Consider the following 23,184-nt stretch of genomic DNA (forward strand, 5'->3'; position numbering starts at 1 on the left):
GTGTTGTAAGACAAATATTTTATTAAAACATAATACTTGTTAGTAAATAAACGTTTGACAATTTTACAAGAACGCTAAATGTTTATTCTATTTAACGCATTGCAAAATCAATATCGTCGTCACTATTTCGCATGTACTTACTGTGATTCATGTTTACATATGTTATACAGGATGATAATTTTATCGTGAACCACTCAGCATCTCATAAGGTTTATTAAGAAATGCGACTTTAATTTTATAAAAATTTTTTAGCACGGTTGAGAAATGTGTGCACATAAAAATAACTCTACACTCCACCCTTCCTCCCGTCCTCCCTCCTAAGTTTCAAAAGTTGATGAAGCTCTAGAAAAAAAATGAAAGTACCTATTGCGTTTAATAATTATTGTAATATAGCACACCTAAACCAAAATGTTTTCAAGGTTTGGCGGTTTTGTCGATTAGTTTTTTGCCTGATTAGTCGATTAGTTTTTTACCTTGATTACAAAATACACAAAATCGTTCTGAGTCAACAGCGTTAATCATATTTTACCTATTATAGTCAATACAAATTGATTTTGTGATATTAAAAATAAGGACTGTTAAGGAAATTTCTTACTGTACTGCATGTCTGCATAAAACTTAAATAAGGTAATATTGAGGTAATACAAATTGAAATTAAGGTTATACTACCAAAAATCTTTCCTATTAAAATCTATTCCGGGAAATTGTTTTTTTTTTATTAAAATAGGTTTGAAGTAAAAAATTGAAAAATTTTTATTTTGAAATGGAATAAAAACAAAAACCAATTGCATCAAAAAGCTAAAAACTAACCAGAATTTGTTTTTCACAATAAGTGTTGACAATTTTCAGGTATAAATAATGTAACAATTACTTTTAATAAATGTAATTTTTTAAAAAAATATGTCGATCGAAATAATATTATATCATTTATTTACTTGTATATTATTATGTCTGTGGTCAACACGATGGCTTTGGGCCAAGGACTTTTGGGATATATATTATTATCAATGTTTAAATTTAATCTTATTTTAACATCTAATTTATTTAATCAAATATTATTTTAAAATATAATATTTATTAGTATGTAAACGTTTAACAATTGTACAAGAACGCCAATTGTTTATTTTCTTCACCCGCATTGCAAAATCCAGGTATCGCCGGCACTAGTTTGTATGTACTTTGTATGTACTGTAATGTGTTGTTACCTGCTCCCAATTAAGTTTTAAAGAAGACACGTGCAATTAAAAAAATATATTAACATAAATCCTGGATGTAATTTAGAACTATTGGGCTCTTGTTCTTATAAGTGGATCAAATGTATGTATTAATCATTTAGCAATTTTGGATTATTTGCTTGGGCTGAACGTAAGGGGCGGATACCACGGATAACCCTCCATCCATCTTTTCATTTGGCCCTAACGGTTTGCGCGCCTTTGTCTGGCGTCCTGCACGGGACCTTTTTCGGATCGCGGTCGAACGGCTCGACCGGACGGGCGGCCTCGCACCGTTGCGCACGGTAGGCCTTTTGTTTATCTTAACAATATTATTTTTTTTACTTGAATAGTAAATTTTATTATTTTATGTTCCACTAAAATTTTAATGTATTTTGTTCAAAAAAGATTTTTTCGTTTAAAATGCGTACAATAAGTACACTATTGCAAAATATGTTTTATTGTTTATTTTGTACCAACAATTTGCTTTTTGTAGAAAACCACTTGGCAAATTAAATTACTCATAATCTACAACATAATATTCGAATTTTTACTTAAAAATAACAATAAATAATAGACTACGCCTATGCTAAGTCATATTTGCGTTGATAAATATTTATAAGAAATTATTGATCAACTAATATAATGCGACTGCCTAGGGTGGCAAATTGCATAGTGTTTATTTATTAATATACTTTATTCATGTCCAAAATGAAGACAATTTTTTCTTGTCAAACTTGGATATTTTTTACGCACAACACAAGTCATTAGATATTATTTTTATAATTTATTTATTTATTCGTATGAAAAATATTCGAATGGCGTATTTGACCGGGAGGGCTATAGCTAACTTTATGCCAGTTCGGTCGCCAGAGGGTGCATGAAATTTCTGCCATGCTTATCGGGGGTTGATGATGTAGGTCACCGCTAAAAATCCGGGTGGTCACCCATCCGGGTTCAAGCAGCAACGGCCACAGCTTAACCTCAAGTGCCATGCGGCAGCTGAGGTGTCCACTGCGCCACACCACCCCGATATTTGTATAATAATAATTACTATTATAATATTTTACAATAATAAAAATAACCCTAGATCCACAAGTCGTAAATGTTTATCGTATGGTTATTACTAATTAATAAAATGTCATATAACATAAAGCCGGCCGTCAAAGCGTGGTTTACAAAAATTATATTATATGTATATTATAACATTATTGTATATGTAAACTATTCGCCAGGGTTTCATTTTAAATATTGTATTTTTTTTTTATGGAAAGTTTAAGAAAAATAGGTATTCTGTTCTTAAAACCAGCTATAAATTCAAAATATACTTGTGCTCAAACAATATTATTATTACAAACAAAATTAATTATGATAAGAGGTATCAATTTTTAGAGTTGTTTTGGCGGTTTTTTTATATACATGGTTTTTGAGATTCATGAGATGATTCATTAAAACACTTTTTTTCTAAAATATTTTTAATTTTTCGTTTTCCTTTTTAAAAACATTTACAATTACTAAATTTAGAAACTTATGTGGCAAAAAATATTTAAATAAATATAATATACATTATATAACAAATGTTATTCAAACTGTATGGAAATAGTGTTATTAAAGTATGGTGCGAATGGCAAAATTATTTGGAAAATAACAGAACGTGCATGTTTCTAAAAAAACTCGTAATGCTTATTAAACATTCCGTTGGCAATAAACAATTTTGGTTAGCGTTGCATGAAATTGTTGTCGAATATTCCTGATATTCTTTGAACACAATAAATCAAAATGTTAAATATAATTTTATAACGAATTTTAAGTCAGAAAATCATTGTTGAATAAGTTTCTTATTTAAGTCAACCCTTTCATCAAACAAAATATATTTGGCACAAGATGGACTTTGTGTTATACATAAATTAAGGTGATTAATCAACTCTCCCAAAAAATACAATATTGGTGTGACAAAATCTATGGTTAATAGAAAAGCACACAACATTTCTAGTTGGACTGAGGTTTTTTAAATTAAAAGTAAATTGTTATCTGCTTCGATTGAGGCAGTGTAAACGAACGAAAATACGAGCTACTTTGTAAAACCAATTTTGTTTTGATGCTTGTGTTTGAGTGTATTGTAGAACGTTATTTTATAACAACTATGAATTTATTGTGTGGAGGCACGTGGTGGAAGGAAATAAGTCGGCAGTCTATCAACTGTCTAGGGGAAAAAATGGCCACCTGCACCTCTCTCTCGGGCCAACTTTTTTGGTAACGTTAGGTCAGCAACCAGCTATAAGCCCAAAAATGCCAAATTAAACCGTCTAAGCCCCGGTCGGTGGAAATAACGGACGTTAAACGTAAAAGAGAGACATACAGTAAATGTTTTCCTAAATCAAAAATATTTTATAATTACAACTTATTACAAGGAGTTTTTGTAAAATCATTTGATTTTCATAAATTGTAATCCAATATTGTATTATTGTTTATCAAACCCAAGCTGTTTTCCACAACGTCTGTTGTAATGTATACAAATGATGAATACCTCTAGGTGTCACAAACATTAAATATTTTAAGAATCTTCGTATTTTACAAATTGTATGGTTCTATTATTTATTTTATTATAACGGTTATTCAACAATTGGCTACAATTCCTATTAGACACATTATAACACTTAAGGATAAAACACCTAAATTGACTACAATCTATTAAACTCAAATTGAGTTTACGTATTTAAAATTATATTATATATGTTATTATGTGTCATAGTAAAGTTGTTTCACTCCTAAATTTGTATGGCTCTGCGCAAAACTTCATTAATTGTCTACTTGCTCGTCAAACACATAATATGCACAGCCTCAGTGAATATAATAATTGGAACTGTAATATTTTAGCTTTCTTTTTTTGTACAACATAAAATATGATATTAAATAATGTATCTAATAGAGCGCATTAGGGTAGAGACAATACCTTTATGAATCGTATACTTAAAGTAAATGCTTTACCGAATGTTTATGTATTTTACTGTAAAAAAGTAACTCAAAATAATCATAACGATTACTCTAAAAGTTGTATTAGTTTACAATTATTTAACCATTAAAAATAGTAGGTATACTTAAAAGTAATGAGATAAAAACGTTAAAAATATTACCACATACAAATTGTGGACCTAATGTCATTAACCATATGCAAAAAATAAATAAATTAGATAGCCTGGCAACAAAAAAACTTTTACCAATAAACAATCCTCGTTGCTGTATTAATTAGTATGCATTATAGATTAATACTTTTTAGTAGATCCAATGATTTTTCTTTTATACATATTTAATGTTAAAGTTATTTTTTTTATAAATTATTTATATCACTTCGCCACGTGATCTCGTTATGCACGCACGCGTTTATTTTACTCCGTGCTTTTCAAATCCTAATAAAATAATTATTGTGTTTTTTTCATCAAGTTTTGTACCCACCTTAACAACATGGGTGGCTTCTTTATCGAAAGACGATTGTAGTGTATTCTTTCGTCAAGGGAATCGCCGTTTTTTAGGTGAAATCTACATCGTAAGTAAAACATATTACATTTAGTTGTTTGATAAGTATTGTGCATAATAAGAACCGCACAACGCGGTTGACAACTGGTCAAGGTCGCCTCTCGAACCGGTCTCGCCGCTCTTCCTCCTTTCCGCTATGTCTAATAGCAATACCACAGCATCTTGCTATTCGCAAAGCTCTATTATTAAAACAGTTTTACCAATATTATCCTCGGCAAACAGTACTTTTATAAGCCGCCCAGCTAAAAATTCGTCGTTGTCAGAAATATCCGAAGATGATGAGGAATGGCAAAAAATTGATAAGAAACGCGTTAGATACCCAAATCCCAATTCTCCAAAATCAAAAAAAGATACTAATAACAATATTATTGTCTCGCAAAATCGCTTTTCTCCTATCGAACCTCAAACTGATGAGTATATGGTAGTTAATGAACATTCTAACGTGGATAACATTAAAATTAAACCACTTAATCCGCCCCCCATATTTATCCAGACACTAATAAACTTCACTCAATTTTGTGTTAACTGTCCCTACTAGCTTCGTATGTAAAAGCTCAACTTAAGGCGTCAGAATGCAAACGTACAGTTTTGATTCCTACAGAACAGCAATTAAATACTTAAAGGAAAATAATGTCTCATACCATTCCTTCCAACCGAAGGAAGAAAAACCATTCAAAGCCGTGTTAAGAAATCTACACCCTACAACTGATTTATATTTCATCAAAGAAGAACTTCTTAATAAGGGTTTCTAGGTTGGAAACATTATGCCTGTATTTAATAAATTAAAACTATACCACCCTATCCAAAAAGGGAAATACCACAATGTCTCCGCTGTCAGTCTTATGGCCATACTCGTGGTTATTGCAACCACATACCCTGTTGTGTCCGTTGTGGCGCGGATCACGAGTCAAAAAATTGTTCCAAAGATGGCAGTTCTCCTCCCACATGTGCTTTATGTCACAGCGACCACCCTACAAATTTATGAGGTGTCTCTCTCAAAGACGTAAAAAAGAAAATAACTAAATCTGCCATAAATCCATGGTTAAGAAATAACGAACAACATCAAAGGGATAACGAAAGAGATCCTTATCTTCAATCAAATAATAAAAATTCCCCCCCCCCCCGAATAACCACCAAAATCAGTCCAATGATATTACAAGTCAACTGTCCTCGTTTATTAACGACTTGAAAGCACTAATTATCAAACCTAAATTATGGAACCTATCACTAAATTATCAACCATAGGAATAAAATTAACTTCCTTGTTAACTCAATAACACCTTCGAATTTTCCTGTAAACGTTTTTTTCTCGCCATCATTTAAACTTAAAGGTTGAATTATATTTTGTAATTCCTCGGAGTTAACTAGACCATCGTCATCGCCTCCTATTTTGTCGTTATATCTGAACAGGCTCAAGTAAATTATTACTTCATGGGATGATAAACTTTGGGTTTATGTAGAAAAACGTGTATGGAAATAAGAAAATCATATTAATTACGAATTTTTTCCATATTTTTTTTCGTTATTACCGTCCAGTTGTCTTCTGTCTTATTGTTTTTGGCCAGAAATACCATAACACTTTGTACTTTTTGACCGTCTTTTGTACCTATATTTAAAAATAAAATTCTAAGCACATTATTTAATCGAGCTAACCAAGACGAGTGCGTTAAATTGAAAAAATTGTAAATGCTGGACAAAAATTAACTTTCTTACCTGCTTCGTATGTAAAATCTGGCACATCCTGCACGCCCAATCCTCTTAGTTTTTCTTCGAATTTTTCTGGGATAATTTGGTCTAAAGCATTTTCGTCTTTTTTGACAAAATCAGCAAGCGTTTTGACTTGATCCTTATTGACTCCGACGCTCTATAAAGTACCATAAGTACAATAATACAAATACATCTATTAAGTACAGACTTTTTTTTTTTTTTATTGCATTCATAAGTTGTATTATTATGTTTTATATTAACATCTATCATGGTCACAAAGTAAAACGCATAGAGGACAACAGCACTTATGAAATGCAAAGTGGTTATTTTTAAACACTGTGTTGAAACTGAAGTACATCTTCGATACTGAAGTCGGATGAACAGTGGAGTTCGATTTGATTCAGGGATACATTCTATATGGTGTGAATGATAAAGCCAACTTAGGAGGTACAGGGATGGAAAATGTTGGTACGTAGTTGTTTTTCGTTTTTTTATTTACATATTAAATGCTTTAAGAGTTGTTTTTTGACCCAATTGTACAGTTGTAATTACAGTGTAGCCCTAATAAATGCTGCTAGGTCATCATTTGTGAAACAAAAAGTTAATAACATCAATCGGAAAATAAATTATGCATTTATTTAAATACTAATTTATTTCCAAATGTAAATGTAAATATAAAAATCATTATTATTACAATTTCGTTTGTATTTATTTATAAGCTTTGTATTACATTACGAATTCATGTTGAATACAGCGTAACGATCTGTTAAATCGAGAATACTTTTTTTGAAAATTTCTCCTCTGACGTCGATTGTGCGGTACGTTCGGTTGGCGGAATCGTTATAAGTATCAAACGTTGGCTTCGAATAACAATATTATTGGTAAAACTCGAGCGAGGTTTGTGCGACTTCCGAAATATCTTTTTTAATTGCCGGAGACCAACTCACCACGTCTCGGTCGTCCTGTGCGGTTCTGTCTTTGTAAAACCTTCTGAAAAGTTTCAGCGAGACGATAACGCCTTTATTGTATACAGTATCCGGTGACAATTTGTGAAAATACCTCAAGACTACAATATGACTGAGTCCTTGGATTCCTGGCAATTGGTCCACATGCTTGCGACGTGATCACAACACTCTTTCAATATCGAAGCATACTTACAGCTCATAAAGTGATGCGCTCTTCTGAGTTTGACGTACACGTTTTCTTTGGTGACTATAATAACGCCGGGGAAGCCGTCGAGGCCTTCGACGAGCCTGAGTAAATCGTTAATTGTAATCCGATAGGGACTGCCGCGTTCTTTGATTTCCAGTAATCCTAACGAGTCCCATTTGTAATTTTCTAGGAGATGGTTCATTTTGTCTACCAGTTCCGTAGTGTTCGGATCGTATGTTATTATTATACGAGTGGCATTCGATTCTAGAATGTATTCAAAGCCGGAATAATTGTCGTGAGCTTCCGTAAACTGTTTGATGGTTTTTATTATTTTTTTTTTTAATCATATCAATACCTAACAACGTAACAAGGCGATTAACTTCTGAAAAGCCGAACTCACGTAGATATCCGGGAACGGGCGAGCAAAGTCTATTGTAAAACGCCATCAGCCGAGAGGACATGCTGTTCGACGTTTTTGCATTCGGTGTCGGCGGTTTTCCGGATAGTCTGTTCGTCGGCATAGATCGGTCTGACGACGGTCTTTTGTTGGTAATACTTCGGCATATCATTCAAAACGTCGAAGACTCCTTCTTCGAATTCCGTTTGGGTGGATGCCAAACCTTGTAGGGACAAAAGAGCGCCAGTCATGTTCGAAACCATCTGGTGTTTATACCGGATTACCTGCAGATAATCCTCTAGGCATTTGAACGATTCCGCAGCCGGTTTCATGCTCCGGCATTGAGGCCCTATGCCTTCCTCGTAGTCAAACAAGTCCATCAGCACCGTAGCATACGAACAGCTCAAGAACCGATGGGAAACTTCGATTTTGTCTATCACGTTTCCGTCGATCACCGATGGCGCCAGCAAATGATTGTCCACGGACAACTGTCTTACGGGTTGGTCCGGCCGTCGTCGATCTATAATGTGGAGAGGCCCGTCCGGGGTGTATAACGAGTACCATCCGTGAGACGAAAGCAAATCGTGCATGGTTTCCACGTGGCTTGCAACGCAACATGAAACGATACAAGCCAACACATACGAGATGTGTATGGCCGAGAAATCGAGAAATAAAAACTTCATATTCGACGCGGATTAGCCGTTTTTTTTTTTACGTATGAGTGTATAGTGGTAAAAAATTAGCAATTGACAAATGACAATGTCGCTCCTACGTAGCGCGTATCTAACAGAACGATATTCGTCGTGTGTCGACGTTAAAGCGATTTAGCACGGGACTGGTGTTAGTGTTCTCTCAGTCGGCGTTTTATGAACACAGACAGATTATATATATATTTTTTTTTTTAGTGATATCATTTCAATGATTTATCATCAAGGTAACCTAGCACTGCAATATTTTTCAAAAAAATAATATTTTCCGATCAGAAAATTTGAATTTAAGTACACAAAGTAAACATACATTAGTACGCAATGTAAGATTTTGGTAAGATCCAAGACCTAAGTAATGTTTACAGAAGCTCTAATACGGCTACTTAACAAATATTATGCTCAACAATGTGTAGAACTTATACCATATATTAGACATAATGAAATGAGCAAACTGTGTTATACGTAGTTAAGTTTAGGGTAAATAAAAATAGTGAATCGTTGTCAATAAATATTGCAATTCTCACACAAATAATTTACCAACTAAAAATTCACAATATTGTACTGGTTTTAGCTTCAATTGATATTAAGTCAAAATACCAGACTGCTTAATTGGTTGGGGATAAATCGCTAGATATGCCTCCATAGCGAGACATTGTCACATCATGATAATACTTATATCGATGGCACCTGCATGGTTTTTAATAATAATTATAAAGATTAACAACAATTTTAAATTAATGATAAAAAATTTGTGATTATAATTTAAAAACAAGAATACAAATATTAAAAAAAATTCAAAAAAAAATACTAGGTTTCCAATAACAATAATTAACAATACATTTATAATGTAAATAAATCATGTTTACAATCACTAAAAACTAGTCTACAGGGTAAAGTCGAATTTATGTTACATTTAAAGAATAATTGTTTAGGTTTTATTAAAACTACTGATTGAAATTCTCAAGCTTATTTTTTTGACATTTGTGTTTTTTGAGGCTAGATGATGCAGAGAATGATTTTAGGCACAAGTTACATTGGTAAGGCTTTTCTCCAGTGTGCACGCGTTTGTGTAGTGTAAGAGAGGATTTTACAGTAAATGACTTAAGGCACACGTTACATTTGTGGGGTTTTTCTCCAGTGTGCAATCGTTTGTGTCTTGCGAGGTCATGTGGTTGGGAACATGATTTTGAACACACGTCGCATTTGTAGGGTTTTTCACCTGTGTGCACGCGTTTGTGTTGTGCGAGTCCGGATGTATTAGAAAAATTTTTTAGACACACATCGCATTTGTAGGGCTTTTCTCCAGTGTGCAAACGTTCGTGTGTTTTAAGGTGGGCTTTTTGAGTAAACGACTTTGAGCACACAATGCATTTATAAGGTTTTTCGCCAGTATGCACGCGTATGTGTAGTGTGAGGTAATATTTATTAGCAAACGACTTAAGACACATGTCACATTTATAGGGCTTTACCCCAGTATGCTGGCGTTCGTGTGTTGTTAGGTGAGCTTTTCGAAAAAATGAATTTTGGCACACATGGCATTTGTATGGCCTTTCTCCAGTGTGCACGAGTTTGTGCGCTGAAAGAGAGGAGAATTTAGAAAATGACATTAAACACACAATACATTTGTAGGGTTTCTCTCCAGTGTGCACACGTTTGTGTTCTTCAAAGTGGCCTTTTTGAGTAAATAATTTTGAACACACGTCACACTCGTAGGGCTTTTCCCCAGTGTGCACGCGTATGTGTACTGTAAGAGCGCATCTTACAGAAAATGACTTTAAACACAGATTACATTTATAAGGTTTTTCACCAGTGTGCACGCGTTCGTGTACTTTGAGGTAGGATTTACCAGGAAATGACTTTGAGCATACAATACATTTATAAGGCCTCTCACCAGTGTGTCCACGTTTGTGTTGTTCAAAATGGTCTTTTATAGAAAACGATTTTGAGCATACGCCACAGTAGTAGGGCTTTTCATTAGTGTGCAGGCGTTGGTGTATTGTGAGAGTAGATTTGCTAGATAACGATTTTAAGCACACCGCACATTTGTAGGGTTGGCTGATGTTTGTGTATCCCTCAGTAAACTTATTGACATTATTGTTTGATTTTCGGGGAGAGTGTTTGTGAGTCGAACTTTTGTGGGATTTCGTGATATGTAAAGATATTTGCTTTTTAGTGTTATAAGACATTTGACATAAATTACACTGGAATAATGACCGTTTTGTTATATCTTCATTGCTACTATTCGGTACTGTTTGTTTATTGTTATCTGTTTCAATCCCAGATTCGAAATAACAACCAGCAGGATTTTTATGGTCTACATTTCTCATACGATTGACACCACTACAACAAAACATCGACAAATAATTAACAATAATGTATTAAAAAATATATTCATCTCACAATTTGATATAATTATAACATATTTTATTTATAGGTAAAAAGTCCTGCTTCATAAATTTGATTCATCCAGCTAAGTGGGTGTTGATACCATCATTCACATACATTTAATGGAAAAATGTTCTGTTTTTAAGAAAGTTCTATAATTTTTATATGTTTAAATATATTCCATTTTTCAAAATTGAAATTAATCAAAATATAATAAGATCTTTTATAAATCAATAAAAGAATTGAAAAAAAGACAGTATCTACTTATGTAATATGTGTTGTTATGAATATATGCGCTTTCATAATAACAAAAAAAAATTGGTAATTAAATATATTAAAAAGAACTTACATAAAAGTGTTTTTGACGAATTGTTTTTTTGTGCTTTTCTGGGTTGATAAGTGTGCACTGTGTGAATGTGTAATGTGCCGGGCAACTCTCTTTCTTGTAGAAAATGACTTTTGGCATATATCGCAGATAAATGACTGTATCTTGTCTAAATCGTCGTTTGTTGTTTGCACATTTAAGAGATCATTTTTTTCAACTTCAATCGTTGACTGGAAATAATGCCCATTCACTAGGTCCACTTCGACGTTGACCGTCGTTTTGTTGTACGGTTTTCCCCCACTAAGAACAAAAAATAAATATATTATAATTACATTTAATAGAAAATATCTGCTACGTCATCTGCAAGAAAATGTTACCTTTGAATTATGCACAAGCTACCAGTGAAACAAAAAGATTTTAACATTTTTTTAATAATATAATATAATATTATCAGCACTATTCTCAAGTGTTATTTTAAAATTTTTTTAGATCTTAAGCGGTCATAAAATTTTTATTTCAGTTTTACCCACAAAAAAGTACTACGTGTCACTTAAATACAAGCTTAGAAAGCCTGAAACAAGATGTTGTGGAAAAAAACTACTATTAAAAATGCTACAAATATTAAAAAAAAAAAACAAATTCATAAAACAAAAAAATATAACTTGCCTTTCAATATTTTAGGAACAAACAATAAAAGAAATGATTCATCAATTTAATGATACGCTTTATCAAAATGTTCAATATTTGAAAACTATAAATAATTTTGAAATTCATCCAAAACCACATTATTGATGATTTATTTTGTCTTTAAATGAAAATAAAAAAAAATGGGAGTTTTATTACATTATTTGTAAAAAATGTTGTTTGTTTCTGGCTTAATAGAAAGTAGAAATCCAATGACTGACCTCCTTGAAGCATTTATTGGTTATGAACTCCAACAAAAAAATGACAGAATCCGATTTATGTATAACATAAAATATTAAGTCTTTATATACAAGTTATTTAAATATATTACTTTCAAGTATTTGTTTATTTAAATAGAAAAACAAAAGCCTAGTCATTTTCCATGAAATCACTACGGATTTTTCAATAAAATATTTCAAATGTTTTAACTTAAAAATCACATTACTTATATGCGTTTCGGTTAATATTTATATGAGATTTGTTATGGCTAATCAGATAAAAAGAAACAAAATATTGGCGTTAACACCATTAGTATGCTGAAATATATTACTTTATGTATTACTTTCTTTACTTTTTTAAGAAAAATTACAAACGTCTAATAATTTGCCATGAAATCCCTATAACTATCGGTACTTTTAGTTGCTGGTAGTAACGAGTACAATTGAAATGGTCAAATTGTACTCATCATGTATGTCTTATTTTCAAAGAAAAATTGTTTTTTTATTATTATAATTTTCATAGAGGTAAAACCTAGAGATCCCACTTTTTTAGTTTTTTAATATTTAATTTTTTTATATAAATTAAATACTTAGAATATTGGAAAAACAAGTAAAAAATTATTATTACCTATTATATTATTTATCTACAAATTAAGATGTATGATACATAAGTGAAAGTCCATAGAGAATTATTGACATTTCTGGACATTTTTGAAACAAGAAAAGAAGTGAATCGTCGATTTAATGATACAGCTTTAACACTTATTGAAGGGTGTTGACCAGTTATTTGATTTTTATCTCTTTAAATGAAAATGAAAAATATGGAGTTTTATTAGATTATTTGAAAAAAAAGGTTATGTTTAAAAAATATGTCTTTATAAACAACATATTAAAAATATATTACTTTTATGTATTTCTGTATTTTTTTAAGAAAAATTACAAACGCCTAATAATTTGCCATGAAATCCCTATAATTATTTTAACTATTATTTTTTAACAAAATGCATTTCCAATATTTAACTTAAAAATCACATTCCTTATATGCGTTCTAGTCAATATTTACTTGAGGATTGTTGTGGTTTGTCAGAAAAAAATACTTACTATGAGTGTTAACACCATTAGTATGCTGCACAACATAAGAATATTATGAAATGTAATTATAATATCGCACTGTTTTGTTTTGGAAAATATTTCTTAACCTATTTAAGCAAAATTATATACACCTAGTTATTTGCCATGAAATGCTTATTGATACCTTAACAATGTTATTAACATTTTTGAACTAAGTTTGCTCAAAATATTATTATTATAAATCAAATTACCTATATCTAATTCCATCAATATTATTTTGAGGATTGTTGTAGGTCGTCGAACAACTCTTGTATGAGTTTTCAATGTTATTCGGTTTTGTTTTTATCACCAAGGCTCCGGTAAATTGTTTATTCGTATCCTCATTTTCTTCCTCTATTTTGATCAGGGTCTCGTGGCAATAATCATCCATTATAATTCTGATACTTATCTAGTTTCTCACTTCTTTAATTCTAGAACATATATCATATTTTCAAAAATTATGATAAAATTGGATAATTAATCTATCAAAATGACTTAAGCCCGAGTTTAAACATATTCAAATGAAATATGACTGAAGGAAGATGTTTTAGTAAAAATAAGCCCTAGTTTTTTAAAAGAATCACATCTTTAGAAGTAGTTTGATGCTTATTCTGTATTAGGGAAAAGTAATTAAAACTTTAGAAAATTTAATTATTTATACCCAGTAATTAAAACCATACTTATTAAATTTATTAAATTAATAAACAAAAGTTGTACAATTTTTTAATGTTATTCGGTTAGGTAAGGCACATTTTACAAAAGTAACAAAAGATCCCCTGATTTATCTTTTACTAATCACTATTTGACTCTACCAATAAATTAAAATGTAATTCAATTTTGCTCTTAATAATTAATTAAGATATTTTTTATTTATTGGTAAACATAAGATTATATTTGTTAAGAAAGTAAATATACGTGTAACAAAATCCTGAATTAGTAAACTAGGAATAACATTTTTAATTTAACCAGTGCTACTATAATAAACGTCATTTGACTCTTGCTATTGTGACGATTGGTGTTGAATTTTCATTAATTATATAAACCTATTGTATTGATAACAAGATATCAACACATCGACAACTTAAAGAGGAAATTTAGGTCAAATCGAACAGTATATCAATACATTTTTAAATAAATTATTATCACTAATTGTATTAGAACTCATAATTAACAAAAACATTACCTATATTAAACCTATATAGTGTTTCACTACTTATCAATTATTATTTAGAATGTGTTTTTCGAGTTCAGCGAGTCAATTTACATTAGAAAAAAGTAATGTAATCTGTTGTACAATATTACTGTAAACTAGTGTTATCGTCCCTATAGCTGTTGATAGCACTTCATAAGTCTTTACATTTAAAACGAATGTATGCTAATAAATTTTAAATTGCTTAATAAATCCATATTAAAACCCGTAAACTGTAGATTATCTATTAATTTATTAAAACAAATAAAAGCAAAACTGAATCATAATATTTCTCGGTACTTACTATTTAACAACTACAATGGTAGTTGACTAAAAAGCTACTTGCAATGCTCTGCTTCTTAGACATAAAAAAACGGTAGTAAATCACACACATAATGTTGTTCGTATATTGTAGAAACTCAACAACACGAATTTTTAAAAAAATCCGAGTCACTTTGGGCGATAGTCGATACACAACAATGTTACAGAATAACGAATAACGCTGTGTCATGTGTGCATTCAGCATTGTGCATTGTTTGACAACAGCGGAGGATGCCAAGGCCACCTGGTGGTAGAAATTAGAACTAATTATAGCATTTGTATTTATTTACCTTCACTCCGTTTTACCTCCAGCTTGCTGTCGGCCGTTATTATTTGTCGCACACGCATAAACATCATTATCATTTATCAAGTAGATTGTTGTCTGTAATTTGTTTATGTCTGATCTAAAGCCATAGTTACTGTTATTTCGAAGAGTTATGTTGTTGTGTGTTGTGTATTGTTGACAAGTACTCGCATATTATTAAAAAAAAACATAAATTAAGTGTGTAATTTTATAATTGTGTTATCCGACCATAGATCATAGCCTTAGAACCGCCTTATTGTAGCTGAATAATAGTAAGTACCGACAGACATTTTCATTGTGCTTAAATGCGTTTTGCCGGGCAACCTTTTTTTTTGCGATTTTTTTATAACCGTCTTGTATTATTTTTTATGCTGACTACGATTCTGTAGTAAACAATTGGCGGAATCTTGTAGATCAGGCTAGGTTAGGTCTCGTTAGGTCGCTAATGCTTCTTAAGCGGTAGGTAAGGTTAGTTTAGTTATTAAGGCAAGTTTTTTTTCCTTCAGGGGCGTGAGCCCCCCATCCAGCAAAGAGTGCCGAACGGGCTCGAATCGGCTCCTGAAGCTAGCAGGCGTAGAGTTGTTTTATTAGTAAAGATTTACTAACTTAAAGGTTAAATACTTAAGAAAATTGTATTGTTGTTCAATACAATATTGATATTATATAATCTATACAAATAAATAATTAACTAATAATTCTATAGCAGCGCACCAGATGCCACCTCTTTCTATTGTAAATTGACTTGATGACCTCGTATAACGCATTGAAAAGGTTTTCTATTTATTTGTTAACAAGAAGAGTTATTATTTTTTTCCTATATAATGTGCGTTTTGTAAAATAGTTAAACTTTGATTCTTTTACACAATTTATCATAACTACTATATTATTTATTCATAGATTACTATAGCAACTTGTTTTCTTCATGAAAGTTCAAACTCTGTGTCAAGAATGATATACTGGGTTTTTTTTCAATATCTATTTTTTGCCATGTTATTTAGTTAATTCACAATTTTTATTTTACAAGGAAAAAACTAATTTTTTCCTATATTTCAATCAAATGTACCTAAACTACTGAATTAATGTACAACATTGAGAATTAAAAAAACGTTTGTTGTTATTTCATTACCTTAGATTTAGAAGCTTGTGCGCCTAAATTGGGCCGTTCCAACTCAATATATTTACTAAAACCCTTCCAAAAATACATATTGAATTTAAAAACTAAAGTTAAAAGATCATATCCATATATTCAATTAATAAAAAAATGTTGCTCGTAAAACCTCTAGTGTCTTTTTTTTACTAAGACGCCTGAACTCACTTATGATTCATTTAAATATGCTTAAACTCCAGCTTTAGTTATTTTGATAGATTAATTATAAATTTTTATCCTAATTTTTGCAAATATGCTTTGTGTTTTACAGTTTATAAAGTGAAAAACTAGCTAAGAATTTCAATTAAAATGGATGATTATAACTGCGATACCATGATCAAAATAGAGGAAGAAAATGAAGATATAAAATATCAATTTCCCGGAGTATTAGTGAAAGAAACAAAACCAAAAGACCTTGAAAAATCAAACAAGAGTTGTTCAACGACCAACAACATTCCTCAAAAGAATATTGACGGAGATGCTTATAAGTAATGTGATTTATAATTATAAAATTTAAAGTAAATTTTGTTCAAAAATGGTAGTAACATTGTTAAGGTATCAATAAGTATTCTATGGCAAATAACTAGGTGTATGTAATTTTGCATCATAACATTCAATGTCGGTGCAGTCCACCCAAACAATTTCAATGTTAATAATAAAATAATACCTACTATTAAAGTGTTTAGTGTTTACGTTTCCATACTATGTGCTTTAAGGAATAATATTTTACAATATACATAATATGGCAAAATTAGCATTATACGAAATAGAAAAAAAATCAATATAGGTTCTTTATTATTATTATTTTATTATACTTAAATTAATTTGTCACAGTAAGCAAAAGTGCAACAGATTTTACAATTGAAGGCAAACACTTGTAGTTTAATACTTTACTTAACCCCTCGTTGGTAAACATGTTAGCGCTGCGCTTACACAGATAACGTTTTGAACGCCAGTTGTATAAATGTTTGTTAATTGGCTTGATTTTATTATTACCTTTAAATAATAATAATAAAAAAAAAAGAAGCCGCTAACTATATTTCCTCGGGATTTATCAGTGAACAAAGTTGACTGTACCGATAAAGTGAGCGCCACAGTTTATCAACTGTATTTTACATATTATTGTGTATCCTGGAGTAACATGCAATCTCCTCAGAAAGTGACTGAGCTTAATTATTTTAAATTATTAATTTTACAATTTAGGTTTTTTTTACGTTTATTTAATTTATTTATTTTTATTATTTTGTATTATACCATTTAAAAATAAAATAAAATTTCGGTTTTTTATTTTTATTAATTTTGTAATAATAGTAATTAAAAATAATATATTACCAATTGGTAGTGAGTAAAAAGATGCATATATGTTTGTATGATTTAATGTTCTGAGTTTATCGAGTAATTAATAATAATGGAAAAAGTAACGTGTGAGCGCTTACAGTTTAGCAATCATGTTCTACAATATAGATTTACCAATGACAAAACACGACACTTATTGAATATAATGTAAATATAATATAATGGCTGCATTCCTTATCCTAGACCCTGGAAGTGTTGCCAACTATATACAATCTGATCCCACACACATATATATATATATATTGACTGACACCAAAGCATAATTTGAGGATACAAATATTGATAAGAGTGCATAGGAGTTTTTGATTTGCTCATTATTACAGTTGATCTAAAGTGCCTTAACTTGATTTTAATACCGATACAACAGTTGTCCGACAACTCACAACAATCAAAACACAATTGACATATGAGTAATGTGATTTTTTAATTAGAACATTTTAAGTATATTTTGTTAAAAAATTATATTAACATAACAGGGTATAACAGTAGGGCGGTATTCTATTGCAAATTATTTTTAATTTTCCTTAAATGGGTTAAAGCATATTTTCCGATACAAAACAGTTACATTGTTGACATAATACAAATACAAGAATATATTTTTTTACAAATATAATTTATGTTTACCAGAAAATAAATTATTTGAAGGGAAATAGAAACTTAAACTTGCTGTTAGTATTAGCACCCTTTGTATGGATTATTTTGGATGTTTACATATGCATAAAATTAATTTTTAGATCATGTGAGTTTTGAATATATTTCATAGTAGTTAATGTAATCTAAGGACAGTCAAGGCTTAACGTTTTAATTTAATACTTAATTATTATATATATGTATATATATATATGAGTATGCTTATCATGGTGAATTCCTAGACCTTTGTAGTTTATCCTAAATAGGTAAAGAAGTGTTTTTTTATTACATGACATTTAATATTGGTTTATTTTAATATAGGTTTTATATTGATTCTTTAGTATCAAGTAATCACTTGTTTAATGAACACTTAGGTAAGAGACAGTGGGGGGTGGGGGCAACCATAAAAATGTTTTCATTTTCATTTCTAAATCTGAAACACATCACAATGTACACGATTTACATTTTTTGTATCAACCAAGGGCCAACCACCAAAAATAAAGAAAAAATGTTTCTTAATCTAACGTTTTATTTATCGATAACTCAACATTTTTTAACCACAAATATTAATATTATTAATATTAGAGCTAGGTACCAGATTAACTTCTGGTATAAGTTCGTTTTCTACAAAAAAGGGTATAATGTTATTTTGTAAAACTTTTAATCCGTTTTTGTAAATTAAAAAAAAAAACATGTCAACTTTATAGTTTATTTTAAGGATATAAATATTGGTAAAGCCCTTAAGAGACGACAACTGAAGCTCCCATTGTTCCAAATGTTATTAATTTTTGGATTATAGACTTTAATCTATGGATACATTACATTATGATAACGATATAAGAGTTAGATCCTTGGGAAGGACTTTGCAATAAAGCATTCTTCGCACTCCTAGGATTTCTAATGCAAATTATGTTAATAATAAAATGCATGTTTTGTGACCATTTGACTTGCTTCATTTTTATAAGTGACCGTGTTTGATTTCTGCGATGAATTGACGGGACACCAATTTATAGACTTCTTTTAAATGTACTAATCAACCAACAACAACAACAAACTTGAACTATGTTCGGATTAACTCCCAATATCCCCAATGGAATTATTATAATTGCAACTTTTATAATTAAATTACATATAATTTGTTTTATTTTTTAGTGTTCCTGAAAAGAAAATTAAAGTTGAAATTATAGACGAAACTGATGATTATCACGGTTCTGTTAACAGAATAGATGAAGATATGAAAGAAAACTTTACTGAAGCTTTAGTGGTAAAAACTAGTCCAACTTGTTTTGAAGAATCATATAATAGTGGCGAGACTGTCCAGAATGACGGGATTTCATACAAGTAATGCGATTTTTAAAATACAAAATATATTTGTATTATGATGTAATAACAGTGTAGCACTACGCACAGAAGAAGAATGGACAGGGCAATAAAAAAGCTGTGTGGGTCACAGGACCCCCAGCAGAAGCTATGCTTAGAATTTAGAGTATGCGAATCATACGGTTACTATGGTTACAAACCAATTGTTTATTTTGGGTTAGTAACTAAATAAACATATTCGTATTCGTATTTTAAGTATAAAACTCGTGTTTGAGGATACCCTTAGGGGTGGAATTTTCAAAATGTACTATGCCAGAAACTTTTGCGGGAGTATACTCAACAACTTCCCAAAGTTTCATGGTGATCTGATGAATGGTGTAGTAATGCGTAAAGGACAAACATACGTTACGGTTTTTTTTCGTTGACCCCCAGCGCCCAGGTGGGGCTATAAGAAACATAGCTTCAATAAGTTTTCGTTTTTATTGCCGTACAATATTGAACAAAAATAAAAAGAAGAGCCTATAACTTTGTTTCAAAAAACTTCACATATTGAATTTTGTTTGCATTTAAATATTTACTAAACCTGCTGAATTATCCAGAGACGTGTGTAAGACATCCTTATAATAAAAATTGATCCTAGTCTTGGAGTTGCTCATATCAGTTTTGTTGTAAATATTAATTTTGCAAAGCTCAAGTTTCATTGAAAGCAACTAGTACACAATTCTATGTTAACATTTATTGGTCGTAGTAATTATTTTCTATTTTAGTTTTGAGTTTGTTTGTTTGTTTTTAGTGTAGGAGAAATGTGCAACGAATCGATAGTCAAAGTAGAAGTTGATCTAGTGGATGGCAAATATTATGAGTCCTTGATAGAAATCGAAGAAAATGTAAATTTAGATGTGCAAACAACAAACAACGATTTGGACGAGGTACTGTCATTTGTCTGTCATATATGTAATAAGGCATTTGCGACCAAAATGAAAATGTCCGAGCATATTAGTCATTCACATAGTGCACACTTAACAACCCAGAAAAGCAATAGAAAACAAGACGTCGAAAAGAATTTCATGTAAGGCAAATTTTGATTTGATATATTAAATTCTCTATTGCTGTTTCGTTATTATGAAAACGCAATTGAACTTATTATTCATTACGTCTCGTGTTATATAAGTACGTACTGTCTAATCCGCAGTCTATCATCTAGTATATATGAATTATAATTAAAGTGATAAATAAACGCTCCAATGCAAATCTATAACTGTAAAAATACAATTATCGATAAAAGCTTTGTACCTAATTTATTACAATAATGTGTTAATAAAATTGTATTGCCATAGTTACCCATTTATCGTAGGTAATTAATAATGTAATACAAACATTTTCAAATAACCGTTGACTGTTGATTTACTCACACATAGTAAGTTAGAAAAATTATGATATTATTTGGTTTTTCATCATTTATTGGTAGTTTACGTAAACAAAATATTTCATACAATTTTAGAACTTATTAGACTTATAAGACTATTTAAAAAAAAGTTATTTCAAGTTGAAAAATGTGTACATTTGTTTGGGGGTTTTCTCGATTTTTAAGGCAAAAAAAAGATTGGTCTTTTCAAATTTTTGGTCTAATATAGTACCTTACGATCGTATCTTAGGTATGATTTTTGAGCTATAGAGACGCAACACATAGAAATCATGGGTTCAGCAGTTTAAAAAAAATGTTTGGATCTTGACAATGAAAAAAAAAATTTTAAAAACATTGTTGTAAAAACATTACCTTCTCAAATTCGCATTGAAGCATAAAACAAAACAAGTAAAACACATTTTTATATGCAATAATAATATGATGTCTAGTACTTGTTCAGTTAGACTGTCACGCTATGGTTGGAGGAATAATGGACTTTTTAAAGTAACAAAAATAGTTAAAATTATTGTAAATTTAAAGAAATATAATACATTTTTATAAAACCTTGTTGTTTAATGTTCGACAATTTTTTGTTATAGTATCAATCATACAGCTCATGAAGTAACTAACGGATACACCGGAAACATCAGACCACCCTACAAATGTGAAGTGTGTTCCGAGGATTTTCTTGATAAATCCACTTTCACGCTACACGAACGCGTGCACTCTGGTGAAAAGCATTACAAATGTCCGGTGTGCTTAAAATTGTTTACTCGAAAATACTTTTTTGAACGACACAATCGCGAGCACACTGGTGTAAAGCCTTATAAATGTTATGTGTGTTCAGAGTCATTTTCTCAAAAATACCTTTTTGAACGACACAATCGCGTGCACGCTGACGAAAAGCTTTATAAGTGTAATGTGTGCCTTAAATCGTTTTCTAAAAAACCTTCGCTTACACTACACGAACGCGTGCACACAGGTGAAAAACCCTACAACTGTTCTGTGTGCTTAAGAACATTTGCTTATAAAGGCTACCTCACAGTACACTCACGAGTACACACCGGGGAAAAACCCTACAAATGCCACGTGTGCTCAAAATCTTTTTCTCAAAAACCCAACCTCACAATACACCAACGCGTGCACACTGGAGAGAAGCCCTACAGATGTGACGTGTGCCTGCGGTCATTTTCTGTAATATCCAACCTCAAAAGACACAAATGTCCACAAAAACAATCATGAAAAGCTCAGTCAATAATTTATACAAAACCTAATCAATTATTATTTAAATATAAAATCAGTTTGACTTACCCCACTTTAACCTGTAGACTTGTTTGTAGTGGTTGTTTGTCATGTTCTGTAGCAAACGTTAATCACACTATTGATCTATTATTGGTTATATTACATTGTGAGTAAACTGCATCAATTTCATTTGTTTAATTTTAATTAATATTCTCTAATGGCATGGTCTACAATTGACACGGTTACCATTTCATTTTACTCTTTTACTTTTTTATATATGATTATTTTTAATATTTATAAATTTTTGTATATATTTATTAAGTACACGTTGTACCCCATATGTAATTAGAAAGTCGACGTAGACGTTTTTCATTTAAAACTGTAACTAGTGTATATTTTTAAACTTATATAATATGTACAATATGGTCGATTTTAATCCCAAATTACACGAATGACGAGTTGTGCCGGTGTAGCACTCGCGTATGGTGGACAATCCCCACCAAATATATTTATATAAACTGCTGATACGTAACACCTCTTTCTTTTTTTTTAATATTTAAAATATAATCAAAAATAATATACTTAACCATAATTACATTTTTAATATTATATAGATAGACAATACAAATTATTACAAAATCAATATCAAATTACAATATTTTGTAAAAAAATTAAAATTATGTGTAGTAAACATGTTTTTATAATATGCAGAAATAATACAGTAACATACTTATTAATAATCACAAGGAGAAAATCGTCAACAAGTCATTTTGGCCTTGAAATTCTAAAGACCATGAGTATTTGTCGTACACCGTTATTAAAATGCAAGTTTAACATGGG

General features: G+C 30.6%; 2 protein-coding genes across 2 annotated transcripts; one reads left to right on the forward strand and one right to left on the reverse strand.

Annotated features, from left to right (window-relative positions):
* Positions 1-9,580: 9,580 nt before the first annotated feature.
* LOC126835696 (zinc finger protein ZFP2-like) lies at positions 9,581-15,053 on the reverse strand. Its single transcript, XM_050568444.1, has 4 exons — positions 14,924-15,053; positions 13,643-13,861; positions 11,443-11,718; positions 9,581-11,048 (listed from the first exon to the last, which is right to left on the reverse strand). Exons 2-4 carry the CDS (start codon positions 13,819-13,821, stop codon positions 9,653-9,655), a joined length of 1,851 nt encoding a protein of 616 aa, XP_050424401.1. The 5' UTR covers positions 13,822-13,861; positions 14,924-15,053; the 3' UTR covers positions 9,581-9,652.
* Positions 15,054-15,355: 302 nt separating this feature from the next.
* On the forward strand, positions 15,356-22,344 carry LOC126835956 (zinc finger protein 160-like). The gene is made up of 5 exons (XM_050568860.1): positions 15,356-15,516; positions 16,663-16,879; positions 19,530-19,718; positions 20,491-20,766; positions 21,702-22,344. The coding sequence occupies exons 2-5, from the start codon at positions 16,701-16,703 to the stop codon at positions 22,342-22,344; spliced, it is 1,287 nt and encodes a 428-aa protein (XP_050424817.1). The 5' UTR covers positions 15,356-15,516; positions 16,663-16,700.
* The last annotated feature ends 840 nt before the right edge of the window (positions 22,345-23,184 follow it).

This window comes from Adelges cooleyi, unplaced genomic scaffold (assembly GCF_023614345.1).
Source record: "Adelges cooleyi isolate 19-005CV unplaced genomic scaffold, UGA_ACOO_1.1 ACOO_flye_CR_arks_rails_tigmint_CR_PRNA_23, whole genome shotgun sequence".
Taxonomy (NCBI): Eukaryota; Metazoa; Arthropoda; class Insecta; order Hemiptera; family Adelgidae; genus Adelges; species Adelges cooleyi.